General features: G+C 43.8%; 1 protein-coding gene across 2 annotated transcripts in view; it reads left to right on the forward strand.

Annotated features, from left to right (window-relative positions):
- Positions 1–14,552, forward strand: part of GLI3 (GLI family zinc finger 3) — a 269,486-nt gene that overhangs the window by 12,252 nt on the left and 242,682 nt on the right. For both annotated transcript variants that reach the window (XM_055301317.1, XM_055301318.1), the window contains exon 2: positions 276–440. In XM_055301317.1, coding sequence (XP_055157292.1) covers positions 317–440 — 124 coding nt within the window. In that variant the 5' untranslated portion in view covers positions 276–316. The remainder of the gene's footprint in view (positions 1–275; positions 441–14,552) is intronic.

A 14,552-nucleotide genomic window follows, 5' to 3' on the forward strand; every position in this document is an offset into this window, starting at 1 on the left:
TAATAAGAAATGCCCAGTAGGAATTTGGAGGAAAGTCTCACATTATGGATGGTGCCCTCCTTTCTCCTTTGGCGGACGTAGACAGAATTTGACTGGCTTGGTATTACCACTTGGAGGTATTTTTGCCAGAAAATTTGTGGGCAAGGGTTTTCCAGATTTTGAACCCGCTGAAACCCTAGGCACGTCCTCAAGGGACAGGTGAAGTGGGTTTTCAAGTGAGATGTTTTTCCCCCCCACTCTTCCTGGAAGCTGATGGCACCATTGTTTTGTTTTAGGCGTTTCTGGTAGCAGAGAGCTGAAGTAATGAGAAAGCATCATGGAGGCCCAGAACCACAGCTCCACGACCACTGAGAAGAAGAAAGTGGACACTTCCATAGTGAAATGCTCCTCGAGAACAGATGTCAGCGAGAAAGCAGTGGCCTCCAGCACCACTTCCAATGGTGAGCAGCCACCGGGATCCCCAGCAGCCAAGCCTACAGTCATTTCCATGTTCTCTGCATTCCTTGTGCATTGAACATTTGCACCTGGACCAGGGTTTATTCCTTTAGAGGCTAAAGAAAGCAAAAGGAGGTGGAGAGCGAGGTGGTGGGGGGTGGTTTGCGGGATGGGCAGGCTTTAGTAATCTCTATTTTGGCACTGAAACTACATGTTTTCTTCCAAATTTCCTAATTTGAGATGTAAATGTGATAGGTTATTTATTATAGGAAGTTCCTGTTGTGGCATTTTGGAAATCATCTTGATTAGTCTGGCAGGAGTTCAAAATACTTTGCATTTCACATGGAAAGTCTACACTAGTTGGAATAATTAGTTATTGGTTATTACAAAAGACACAAAAGTTGCCTTGTCAAGATGTGGTGAGAGGATCCCCCCACCTCCCCGCCAATTCTATGTAGTTCATTCAAAAGGATTTTAAAAGTCGTTAATGGTTGGACGTCAAGGTAACACTGGTGTCTGAGATGCAGGTTTTGCTGTTGGCTTATAAAAATGGATTTAATTGTGTTCACAGATGACACATAGCTGCTGTTTCTGTGCGCTGTATTTTTTAATATATTTTAAGTGCAATGTCGAGAGGCATTTTAATGCAACCATGGAGCACTGCAAACAAATTCTGGACCCCCCCCCCCCCCCCGGAAAAAAACAGACCAAATAGGATAATGGTGACCGCTTCCTTTTCCCACTTATATACTCTTTGGCCATTTGGTGCCTTTGCTTTTTGTCGGTTTTGTGGCCTCCCCAGATGCCCCGCATTGCACTCCACTTTTCCATTTTTCTGTGTGCCCTTGAGAAGAATGAGCTGGTCTTTTCTCCTGCTTTTTGGGCACTGCAGATCTGGGCACATTGACTTGCATGGGCCAGCCCTAGGGGATTTTATTTTATTTCATTTTATTATTTTTTCCAAGAAAGATCTTAGTAGATTGATCTACAATTTTTTTTGGTGGGGGCATTACTTTGGAAGGTGACTGCTGCTCAGATCTTTAGACTCTGAAGGGGGAGATCCAGTAAACAAAGCTGCACCTTCCTTTCCTGACTGTGGCACCATCTGGGCGGACACCGAGGAGCCTGGCCCCTGCTCCCCGTGCCCACTCCTGTCCATGGCTCTCCTTCCTGGATGTCACGGGTGTGCGTGGCCTGCTTGGCTGGGCCACAGGAGGGGCCGGCGTTAAATCTGCTGCTAAGGAGTCCAGTTTTGAATTGATCCTTAGGGACATATATTTATGTCTGAATTAAAATAATGAATTTACATACATAGGGAAATTTGTCCGTATTTCTCTGTTTATTTGTGGTATTTAAAGTCAGGATTGGAACTTATTTTGATTGAGCTGGATATTTGTGTTATGCATCCAGTGTGGTTACAGAAGACTTTTCTCCTTAAAAAACATCATGTGACCCTTGTTTCTTTCCTAAATCAGACAAATTTTCTTATTTCAGAAATAGAATAAAAAAAAAGAAATAGAATCAGTAGGTGCAGGGTGGGTTGTTCCATCGTTTTAAATCATGATTGTGTAGGAATAAGCTCTTTCTGGGCATCATGCTTGGTGAAACCTCAACCTTTGGTTATCTTTACAGCTTGGGTGCGCAGGAGTGTGTGAGGGTGTGCGGAAGCACATGGGTATGTGTGCGCGTGAGTGTCAAGGAGCGTGCACGTGGGTGTGTGAGAATAGGTGAGAAGGAGCAGAAGTTGGCAGATGAGCCGCAGCGCGTGGACCTTCAGTGAGCACCGTCCTTTGAGAATTTGGGCAGTGACACACGCATGGTCGGTCTGTCTGTCCATCTATCCGTGTGATCGTGCTGCTGTTCCCGCCTCTCCCACACGTGCCCGGCAGGGTTTCGGAGCCACTGTGTTGGGCTTGAGCCACACTGGCCACGAGTTCCTCTCGTGAACCTGCTTAGGGTGATTAAGAGCAGCACTAACCGAACCAGCCCGGTGGGAGCCCAGCAGCCGCTCAAGAACATTAGCCAGGGAAGGAGCCGTCGGGGGTCACCGACTTGGTACCGGCGTCTGAAGTCATCACGGGTCCTGACCAACGCCACTGGCTTCCTGCCCCGTCGGCCTGCGTCCTGGAAGCTTCCCGGACGGGTGTAAAACCTGTCCTGTGGGGGGCAAATGCTCATTAGTCAGGTTTGCAGGGCGCAGGCTCCAGGGAGAGCTGTCCTGGTAATCCTGCCAGCTCTGACTGTTTTCCCAGTGTTCCTCTCTCTTTTAAGGGCTTTAGTAACTTTTTATCTTTATTAACTTTAATCTTTTTATCTTGGGATAATAGAAAGGCCCAACCAGGTAAAAGTAAAAAATGGAAGTGGCGTTTGTATGCATGGATTGCAATTCTGGAAGGTTCCAGGAAAACCAGAAGACAAATTTAAAGACAGGAACAAAACCCTTTTTCTTTGTGATTGCTTTGCGTAAGCAATGGTAATAATTATAGGTAAGATCCTTTTCCCGGGCTCCTCTGCGGGTTTTACCTCCCTACTTCAGAGCCTCTTTGTAGCCCCAGGATCATGCTCTGGGGGCTGGAATGACCCAGCCTCTTTTTTGTTCTGCACACTCCTACCTGGTCTCACACTTCCCTCCACACTTAGCTGTGGTCATGCAGCCAGTCCGGGGGCTTTGGTCTGGGTTTGGTTTGGGTTTTAGAGGTCATGGGGCTGCTTGCGTGCTGTGTACGTGCTGGCAGGTGGCTGTCATTGCCATGGTCATTTGTTCTTTCCTCTGCTCTGCCTCCTTTTCTCTCTTTTCTCTTTGCAAACATTTCAGAGGCGTCAGATACCTGCGCTGAAGCCATTCACAAAAAGGAACTTAAAATCACTTGGATCCTACCATAGACAGTAGTGAATGCTGCCGTCCAGGGGTGTTCTTGCGCTTTCTTTACCAGGCTCTGAAATTCAGGGATTTGTCAATGGACGCTGAGAGATCAGTTTGGCATCAAGGACCACACTGATGTCGTGGGTGCCTTTTTTTCCCCTCTCGTCTACATTTCATGATTAAAATAAAATAAAACAAGCAAACAAAAAAGTTTTGTTTTTGGTGCTGTTAGGTTGCCTTAATTAACTTTTCCAGCCATTATGTGCTACAATTTGCGCCCGATTGTGAGCCTTCCAGCCAAACCACGCACATTCCACTGCATGTCCTTACAGATCTGTTTTCTTAGTTTTCTCAGCTGAGTATCTCGTCCTAGCAGAGCATTCATCCAGAGTTTTGTTTAAACACACACATTCACACAACCCAAGTGTATGGTTCAAAACCTGAACAGCCTTCCAAACGAGCATTTGACTCTTAACACTGAAATTTGAAATGACCCAAGTGGAAAACTGTCCTGAGTCTCGGGGGGGGGGGGGGGGGGGGACGACAATCCACATTTGATTTTTGTAGCATTTAAGAACTGGTTTCAACACACAGAGCACTTGGTATTCTTACCCAGGAACCACAATGTGTGTTTCACGTGCCACAGTTGGATTTTAAGCTTTCAGGGTTATTTAGTAAACGCAAATGACAGAAGAAAAGACTTTTCAGTTCTCTGAATTTTTGTTGACGGCAATTGTGAGTGAAGGATTATTTTTGGCATCTAATATATTGCACATATACAGCGAGCACTCGCATATTAGGAACCATTGTTTACTTAAAAACCGCCAAATGTGTTAATGTGCTAGCGCCACGATAAAATTCCTGAATAGTCTGTTTGTTGCTGGTATGGATTCATCGCTTTCGAAGCTGCATGTTATGTTTTGTAAATAGTAAATGGTTTTTAATCCAAATATTCCAGTGTTTTAAACGTTATCCTTATCCTGTAACATTTCCTTCCAAGACTTGCAAGTACTGACTTTTCAGTTTGAAGTGTTTTATGTCATTTTTGGCCCATGATGATTTTTTTTTTTAAAGGGGTAATCTGATATCTCTTATTAACCTACTACTCTGCTTTAAAAAAAAAGAAAGAAAAAAGTCACTAATAATGAACGTATGTAGGCCGTGGTCTTGGAGATCTTTTATTGGCTCTGATGGTTATTGGGAACATACCTTAAGTGATAGAAAGCAGATATTATTATCCTCATGGTGATGCAATGTGAAACCAAAATTGATAGATTAAATAATGGAGAGGAAGTTCTCTGTTCACTCTTGTTTCTTTAAAAAGGAAGGGCTTGGTTCTCTGCTTAAAAACAAAAATAAAGCCCCTCTTAAAGGTCTGTAAGGGGAGAGTGTTGTGGTCTGCAAATATGAAAGGAGATAACTTTTTTTAACTTTAACCTTTGGTTGCTCCCTGGCCTTGGAATTTTCCTTCCAGCTCTCCAATAACCCATCAGTACATCATGGTAGTGGTTGGTCTCTGGCTGGGCGTAAGGTGGCTCATTCAGTTTTGTTGGCGATTTAGAATTCATTGGCTCTTCTCCACCATGAGCTCTTGTCGCCTTGACTTTTTTTTTTTAAGAGTAAGAGACGATGTACTTAATTCTGCTCAGAAGCAGGTAAGTACTTTGTGCCATATAGACAGTAGATTGTGAAGTTTAGGTTTCCTGTGCCTTTAGATGTTTAAATCCCCCCCCCCCCCACTTTTTCTTTCTTGGACACAGTTTGTTTCCTAGCACATGACAGATGGATGGGAAGGGCTGTCAGATAAAATGGATTTCAAATTATAGGACGTTGGTTCGGAAAACCCACCAGGTTTTGTGGTGTGAAGGCTTGGACTCAGTTCTGGCACCAGGACTAGACTGGATGTGTGAGTGCGGCAAATTAACTTCTCAAAGTCTCAGTTTCCTCATCTGTTTAGTGAGAAAGTAATGAGACCCACTTCACGGGATCCTTAGGGGATTAAGTTGGGCAGTGCCTGTACCCTTCTATAAGCACCGCACGCACGTCCTAAGAGCTGAGCAACGTCAGCCCTCGTTATGGGACACGTGGATGAGTTAAATGTCATGAATCCAAAACAAAAGGATTGTGTTTTCTTGAAAATATACATAGGTTTTGAAATTAAAGGAAAAATGTTTGGTAAAAGTAATTTTGAATTTGCTGGACTCTGAAAAGTAGTTCAAGATGTTTCGCAAATCCTGAATGTGACCAAGTTTGCGCATCTTAAGGAGGGATGGATTAACAGACTTCTTGTAACTTTCTGCTGGATGCCTTCTTAAGCCAGAAAATTGGGAAAATAATTTTGGGAAAATTTATTTTTATTTTTTATTTTTTTATTTTTTTGAAGACTACCACTGGTTATGTGGCTTAGCAAAAGAAACAGCATGCCCGTGTCATTTTCCTTGGTTCTTTTTTCTGGGGCAAAGTGTTCCTTATTTATGAGGTGGTTTGTGTTGTATTAGAGTTAGATTTTATGCTTTTTAAAGGAGTGTCCACCTTTTTAAACCGAGTAACTAATGATGGATAATCTGATTCTCAGAAGAGCCCTGGCTCTCTCGTGCTCCACACTCGTGCGTCCCTGCACCCGGCAACCTCTGATTCTTATTTTGGCTGAGTATATCACCTTTCCTGCAGTCACCCAGGCTTGAAACCGCACCGTCACCTCTGACCCCTCCGTCTCTCCTGCTTCCCACATCCTACCAGTTTTGAAGTCCTGATAGATTTTCCTCTGTGATTATTCACCCCCGTGTCCCTTCAGGCCACCCTACTGTGCTGTGCTATTTAAAACCTACTCCCTCATGCCTAGACAGTTAAAGTACCCTTCTATCCAATCACCTTGCCTTTGGTCTCCGCTCTTCTCATTTGTGGGACTCGTTCCTGCCAAATTAATCTTTTTATGGTTCTGCTTATGCCACGCCCCTCCTCTCGAACCCTCCGTGGTTCCCAGCTACGTATAGAAGACCGTTCAAGATCCTTTGAGTAGCATTTAGGTATCTTCTGAAATCTGACCTCAGTCTGACTTTCCAGTCTGATGTGACGCTACCATACTTTCCCATCTGCAACCCATATTTTAGCTAAATTGAAGGGCTCTTTGCTTTCATTTATGTTGCTCTGCCATAGAATGAATGTAAATTCTTCTCAAATGGGACTGTGTCCTCAGTCTCTTTCTCTCCATATGGCCTTGTGTCCTTTTGGGAACTACCTAGTAGCACTTGGGTGTTTGTTTTGTTTTGTTTTTGGTATTGTATTTATTATTTTCATTAAAAGGTTCTATTTTAGAGGGGTTTTAGTTTTACAGGGAAATTGAGCAGAAAGTACAGAGAGTTCCCGTACACCCCCTCACCTCCTAGATTCCCCTATAATTAACATCTTACATGAGGGTGGTACATTTGTTAAAACTGATGAACCAATATTGGCACCCTGTTATTAACTAAAGTCCGAAGTTTTCATTAGGTTCCACTCCTTGTGTTGTACGTTTGGCAGGCTCGGACAAGTGTATCATGACACGTAGCCACCATGATGGTATCGTACACAATAGTGTCACTGCCCTAAAAATCCTCTGTGTTGGGATCCCTGGGTGGCGCAGCGGTTTGGTGCCTGCCTTTGGCCCAGGGCGCGATCCTGGAGACCCAGGATCGAGTCCCACGTCGGGCTCCCGGTGTATGGAGCCTGCTCTCTCTCTGCCTGTGTCTCTGCCTCTCTCTCGTTCTCTCTCTGTGACTATCATAAATAAAAAAAAAAAAAAAAAAAGAAAAAAAATCCTCTGTGTTGCACTCATCTCTCTCCTCTCCATAATACTTAATTTTTACCTTTTAGTTAAAACTTTTTTTTTTAATTTAAATTTTTGTTGGTGGGATCCCTGGGTGGTGCAGCAGTTTGGCGCCTGCCTTTGGCCCAGGGCGCGATCCTGGAGACCCGGGATCGAATCCCACGTCGGGTTCCTGGTGCATGGAGCCTGCTTCTCCCTCTGCCTGTGTCTCTGCCTCTCTCTCTCTCTCTCTCTGTGTGAGTATCATAAATAAATAAAAATTAAAAAAAATAAATTTTTGTTGGTCAACACACAGTGCCGCCGTATTGGCTTCAGGAGTAGAATGCAGTGATTCATCATTTACACATAGCACCTGGTACTTATCACAACAGGTGCCCTCTGTCATGCCCATCCCCCATCCTGCTCATCCCCCACCCACCTCCGTCCATCAACCCTCAGTGTGTTCTCTGTTGTTGAGAGTCTCTTATGGCTTGTTTTCCCCCCTTTCCCCCCATTCCCCTATGTTCATCTGTTTTATTTCTTAAATTCCACACATGAGTCAGATCCTATGGTATCTGTCTTTCGCTGATTGACGTATTTCACTCGGCATAATACTATCCAGCTCAATTCACGTTGTTGCAAATGGCTTCGTTCATTTTGGTGGCTAATACCGCTTCATTCTTTTTGATGGCTGAGTGATATTCCACTGTGTGTGTGTGGGGTGTGTGCACACGTGCATGTGTGTGTATACACACCATATCTTCTTTATCCGTTCGTTAGTCAGTGGACATTTGGGCTTTCTCCAGTTTGGCTATTGTTGATAATGCTGCTATGAACATTGGGGTGCATGTAGCCCTGCACATGTGTATTTTTGTATCTTTTGGGTAAATACCTAGCAGTGCAACTGCTGGGTTGTAGAGTAGCTCTATTTTTAACGTCTTGAGGAGCCTTCATACTGTTCCCCACAGTGGCTGTGCCCGTTTGCATTCCCACCAACAGTGCAGGAGGGCTCCCCTTTCTCTGCATCCTCGCCATCACCCATTGTTTCCTGTGTTGTTGATTTTAGCCATCCTGGCTAAAATTTTCTCAGTTAAAATTTTTTGAAAGTAGCACCTGGTTTGTCCTCCCACTCCCCAGCCCACTTCATTGCCCTGTGCTGGGAGGTCTGCAGCAGATACTGAGGGGGCCTGCATGGTGCACAGGCCTGCCAGGACTTAAGGCCACTCCACATTGCTGAGGCGTGCATGGACCACCTCCGCTATGTTAATACCTGGGTTTGAATCCCAGCTGTGCTGCTTCATTGCTGTGTGATCTTGGGCCAGTTGCTTAACATCGCTGAGGCTGCCACAGTGACTACCCAACATGTCAGCTGTTATTAGCAATAAGCTCTTCTGAGTAAAAGGTGGCAGGATTTCATTCACGGACACATTTCATCTCGTTGTTTCAGCACCACGTTATTTGGAAATAATCTAGGAGTGGGTAAAGTGTAATCTGGGCAAGAGAATTAGAGGGTACTAGTTTGCACAAGAACTCATAAAATGTGGTCCTCAGGACCTAGCTTAACGGACAAAAAGGAGATGACAGGAGCTGGGATCAGCAAGCTACGTCCATCACTGGTCCCGAAATTGGCCCACGTTTGGATTTAACTAATCAAATGCTTTCAGGGTCTGCTTCTCATTCATAAATATTCATTCAAATTATGGGATGAAATCAGTGATTCTGTGCTAATGGGCTTCCCTGAGAGCAGGGCTCCTTTTTCCTGTGTATATAGCTCTCAGACTTCTCTAAAAGGACAGTTCTTGGGCACTCAGATAAATGAGGAATGAACATCAAACCCGTCTTGCCACGGCCTTCCCAACTTGGGGATGGGAAGCCACAGCATGATGGGTGTACTGCCTGTGGAACGTTCCCAGGCTGCTTTGATTACTTGTGATCAAGTGATGTGGTTATTTCACATTTCCAGAAACAAACAGGTCAGGATCAGAAACAGTGACCGTAAGGGTAACAGCAGCAGCTCAGGGCGAGCATGGTGCCGGTGGGTGGGCGGTCTCCCTCTGGGGGGGGTGGCTCGGCAGCCTTCACCTCCTACCTCTTGGGCCCAGGTGGGGAAGGGCCTGCGTGCCCAGGCAGCTCGCAAGGTGGAATGCTAGAGGATTGCCACCAGGGTCCCAGGCAGAGAAGGAGGCGGGGTGAGGGTAGCAGCTAAGATCTCTGTGTTATCTTGCTTACATGTGGCAATCTTTCCACAAGAGATCTGCTGTAATTCATATTTATTGAGAAAAACTTATATGGTGCATAGTTGACTCTTTCATTGCGCGTTTCTGTGAATTTAAACCGATCTATGAAGTCATGTAACCACCACCACAGCCAGGATATCGAACAGTTCAGCACCCACCCACCCCCAATTTTTGACAAACACTTGTTTTTAAAACTTGGCTTAGCAACATATACAGTAAGAGTCACCAGTAATAACAGGAAGCATTAGAACTACAGTTGCTTGCTTGAGGTTATGTATTTTTTTTGTGTTTTTGAAGAGTCCATGATCTTTTTTTTTAAGGCTCTGTTAGCATTACTTAGGGTTTTGTCCTTTTCTTTTTAAACATTTCATGTTGGATTGGTAGTAGCAATAAAACGTTCTTGAAATTAGCCCAGAAGTATATGACCTAGTGTCTCTGCCAGTCTGTGTTTTTTTTTTTTTTTTTTTTTTTTGAGTTGTCCAGTCAATGTACTGTTTCCTTTTAGGCCAATTTAAAATGTCATTTTACTTAAAACTACACGGCACTCATATTAACGAGGGCTTTTTCTGCTGGTGTTTTGCCTCTATGAATTAATTGCATAAGAATGCTAGAACAAGTAACACAGCTCCAACCTAGAGAAAAAAAAAATCAAAGCCTTTGTTAAATCTGTTTTCTTTTTTCTTTCTCTCTCTCTCTCTTTTTTTTTTTTTTTTTTGCCACTTCCTTCTTTTCCCCTCTACGTTTATAGATGGACTTCATCTCAGGTAGGGAAAATATTTATATAAAAGTTCTTTCTCCTCTGACTTAGGCTGCTGGTTTTTTTTTTTTTTTTCTTTTTCACTCCCCCCCCCCCTTTTCTTTGACTCTTTCCTCTTCTCGGGCTCTCTCTCTCTCTCTTTTTCCCCTTTAGTTGTAGAAAGTTGAGTTCCATCCCAATTATTAAATCTTAGGAGACCATTCCCACATGGTTCCGTAAATGGTAGCTTCATCCCGCGTCCTTTCATCTCTTCCCCTGCTCTCTGGCTTGACAGTTGAAAAGGTCTGGCTGTGCCACACAATGGTTTGATTGGTTTCTCTGGGGGAGACTTTTCCCTGGCTCATCATTCGCCAGGCAGGTGGACCAGAAAGTCTCTTGATTCTTTTGTTGCCTCTCAAAGTCCGAGGTCTTTGACTGAATAAATCCGCCGTCATGGGATAATTTGCTAAAAGGAGCCTGGAAGATGTGAGAGAAAAGCCTTATGACTTGGGTGCTGCATTAATGAAGTAACGGAGCCTTGGAGTTTGCAATTGAAAAATCACCAGGAATGCAGTGGGTGGAGACGGGCTTCTTTTATTTCCCATAATAAACTTTTAGTTCTATCATTTAAAGCACGCCCGACCCTCCGCTGGCCTGCAGGCCCAGGGCCTTCCATTGCACCCCGTTGAAGGGGACAGCCCTGGCCGGCTGCAGGCCGCATGGGCGCTGTGTCTAGTTAGTCATTAGATTATTACCGGTGGATGGAAAGAATTCCATATGACAGGACTAAGGTTGAGTTAACACAGGACGAAAAGTAATTTACAGATAGGCTGTCCCCAGCCATCTTTGTAGCCTCTGATAAGGTTTCATTTCAGAATGGATAGGCGACATTTCCACTCACGGGCCCATTCCGCGACACCTGTGATAACAGCTTCTGGATCCTAATTGAAATTGGTTTCAAAATGGATTTTCACTTTTCTCTGTCTGTGGGAAATATTGAATGGACTCCGAGCTGCCACCGAGAACCCCGGACCTTGGAAAATGGAGCGGGGAGCCAGGATCATCTTTCATAACAGTGTCGATGATATGACAGTTTCGTTCTCTGTCTTATTAATGAAATCATTGATCACCTGATGAGGGAGATAATACACTGCGTTCCACCGTGTTCGTGGAGCTCAATTAGATGCGTGTGACGAATCAGGAAGGGGGGTGAACAAACAATGAAGCTCAAGTAGTAGAGGCCACTTGAAACTTTTCATTGCCAAGGGGACCCTTTGCAGGTCAGGACAGCGGGCGTGATCGCAGCCCGGGTCGTTTTGAAATTACCCAAGCCAGCGTGATATTCCAGAACCTTCTTTCTGGCCGGGATGGAGTGACGCACGTTTTTAGTAAAGATTCATTAAGTGAAATCCAGAAGGTGGGGAGGGGGAGAGCGAGGGGTTTTCTGAATTCAGTGCTTGGGGAAGGGACAGCTTGGGGGAAACAAAATCCCCCAAACAATATCTTGCCTCCCCATGGTGAAGGGGTTTGGGGCCCCGTCCTGGGTAAGCAAATGGTAGCCCGAAAGAAAAGTAGCTTATGGTCTCTTCCTCTCTTCAGGCACCTGGGGAATCCTCCTAAGATGGGAATTAGGCTTGGATTTAACAAGGTGGCTCTATTGTTCGGTGTCGGGCTGCCCTGGAATGTGTCCTCTGTTCCTCCCCAAGGAGGGGAAGAGATGCTGGTGACTGCTCATGTTTCACGGTGAAGCGTACTCCTAGGTGCTTCTCCTCGCTCAGTGCCAGCAAGGATCAATCCGGTCCCATCTGAGCTTGAAAGAGGAGCTGTGATCAAAGGCTCTAATGATGTCACTGATCTCTGGTGATTGATTAGGAACAGAAGTCCTGGGAAATTCTGCCTTAAAGTTCCTTATATTTCCTTATCATTTCAAATTCATTAGTGTCTCCCATTAGGGGAGCTAGCTGCTAATCTGCAAAATTACAATCTTGGCATGGAAGGCATTTATTTTCCAACGATATATATATATTTCCATTTATATTCCAACGATAGAGAAAACGGTGTGTATTTCTGATGGCTCTGTCTATGTCTGTTTTTAGGTTCATTGGAACCACGGCTACGTTTTATAAGCAACCTTCCCCTGTAAGTGAACTGCAAAGAGATAGAATTCCTTCTATTAACCGCGATACGTATTTTGGAATTCTGCGTGTAGGTTGGGACAGTATTTGGGAGTGAAAGCATTTACGTTGTTTCCAAAGCAGTTTAATCAATATGGAAGGTAGTTACACCTTGGATGGGCAATCATCAAATCTATTTGAAAGCTTTATTACCTTGGCAATTTACGATTTGGGGATTTCAAAAACCCTCTTAGTTATTTTTGTGGAACTAGTTAACATTTTCCCCTTGCCAGTCGAAAAATAAAAATAAATGCCTTCCATGCCAAGAGGTGAGAAACTGGGACAACTGGGGAAGCTTCCACTTGGAAGGAAAAAAGAAAAAAATAGGAACGGGCAAGAGATCTCTTTCTGGAAGCGCTCTCGACTGTACTGTAACTATTGGCTTAGGTCCACGTAGAGTAGGGATTGATTGCGAAAGCATTGGAAAGAATTCTGTTTTGGAAGGCACTGCAGCCCAAGAAAGAAAAGTTGAATGGAAAATGGAGAAGGTACAATATTATTCAAGTTACCGTTACCTTGTGTGGTTTGCTGTGGGTTGTCAAGGACTATTGCTTCATGCTTGCTTCCAGCTAATTCCTTTCACAGAAAACTTCATTTTGAGACCCACTCTGTGCAGGGCTGATAAATGTGTTCATACTCTAGGGTGAGGGTCTAAAGACGAGAGATCATGCAAATGAGCCTTTGGGAGAAGGTGGTGAGGTAATTATGAATCCTAAGCTGTAAAGGATGTCAGAGACTCCCCTTTCACAGAATATGTGTGTTCTATTGGCAGTGATAAGAAAAATAATCCCAGACTCTGGCCTATAACCCAAAGAGAACTTCTGGAAGAACAGAACAATGGCATGGTTAAAAGAATGGAACTTCCAGCAATGTAAACATTTTTCTGGTAAAATACGAACCTAATATTCAGTTGAAGATTTCTTCCAAGCATTTTAAAAGCTAGAGAACACACAGTGGCCCATTTCACATTAAGTTTAAATCAAATCTGTCTTGAAAAACTAATGTTTCTAGGCTTGTTTTCAAATCCTGGCAAGTCACAGAGCAGTACAAAAGTTCCTTTCCTATAAATGTTGACAGCAGTTCCGGTGGAGGCTAACAATGTTTTATAAATAGAGTTTACTTAGCAAAAACCATATGTATGCCTAGTGAAATAACCTCACATTTATTTATGTTTTGATTTATAGAAAACATGTGCCCCTTGACAAAGCCTTTGGGCTCTTTTCCGCAATTAAAAGGAATCATGTTTGAAAAAAAAATAGCTACCATCTTAATGGGAAACTTTTTCACATAAATTCAAAGCACTTTCTTTGATCAGTTTCACACAAATTGAGACTATTTCCCTCCATCAGTTTAACCCAAAAAACTGGGTGAATTGAAGAAAAAAAAAAGATGGTTAGAGACACACACACACATACGCACACACACACACCTGGCATACATACTGGTTGAATATTGGGGAATCTGAGGATATGGAAGGCTGGGTAATAGGACCAGTGGCAGTGTGCCCTTGCAGCAGGAAAAATTCTATTGCTGCTTCTTCCTGCTGGTGACTAGTGTTGGTGTGGCACGAGGTGTAGTGGTCCTCTGGCTTGCTTTGTTATTTTTTAGACTGCAGTGGGGGAACATGGTCCTCTGTGTACCTGTTGCTGGCTCTTCATCTGGTTATCTGAAAAGCATCTATACCTTGATTCTCTTTTGAACAACAATAGGTGATGAGGATAGACAGGGAGAGGCAGGCGCTTTGTAAATTCCTTATCTAGTTCCTTTTTCTCTTTGAAGGTTGTATTCAGTGGGGCCAGGCTACAAAATATTGCTTAATTACCATGCTAGACTCATTTGATGATTTTTGTACCGCTAATAGGGTACAAAATGGAGGGGATTAGGAGGCAGGGAGAAAGCCAGTGTTTAAATAATAGATATTTGATCATGTGGACATATGAATTACACACGTATAAATCTTACATATGATTGCTGGTGTAGTTTTATACCTTGTTTTAATTTTGGGAAGCTTTTCGTTTTTAAGTGCAAATGAGAGATTACCTGCGCTTAGGAAAAGAGAGTTAAATTTTTATAGAAAATCTTTCTCATGAAGGTAATGTCAGTTTTCCAAGCCCTAGGAGAAATCCTAGTCCCTGCCTCCGTGTAGTCAAAAACAAGTTCTGCTGAGCGTCGTGGGAATTGTCTCAAGAGCAGCATGGCCTCAAACAGAAATGAGCCATCTTTTTCAACGTGGGGGCTTAAATGGCAATCCAGGAACCCTTGAGGTTCATGGATAGGCTTCCGAAAATGGACCAACCACTTGAAATTATTTTATGCAGCATTG

The sequence above is a fragment of the Nyctereutes procyonoides genome, unplaced genomic scaffold, assembly GCF_905146905.1.
Source record: "Nyctereutes procyonoides isolate TBG_1078 unplaced genomic scaffold, NYPRO_anot_genome, whole genome shotgun sequence".
Taxonomy (NCBI): Eukaryota; Metazoa; Chordata; class Mammalia; order Carnivora; family Canidae; genus Nyctereutes; species Nyctereutes procyonoides.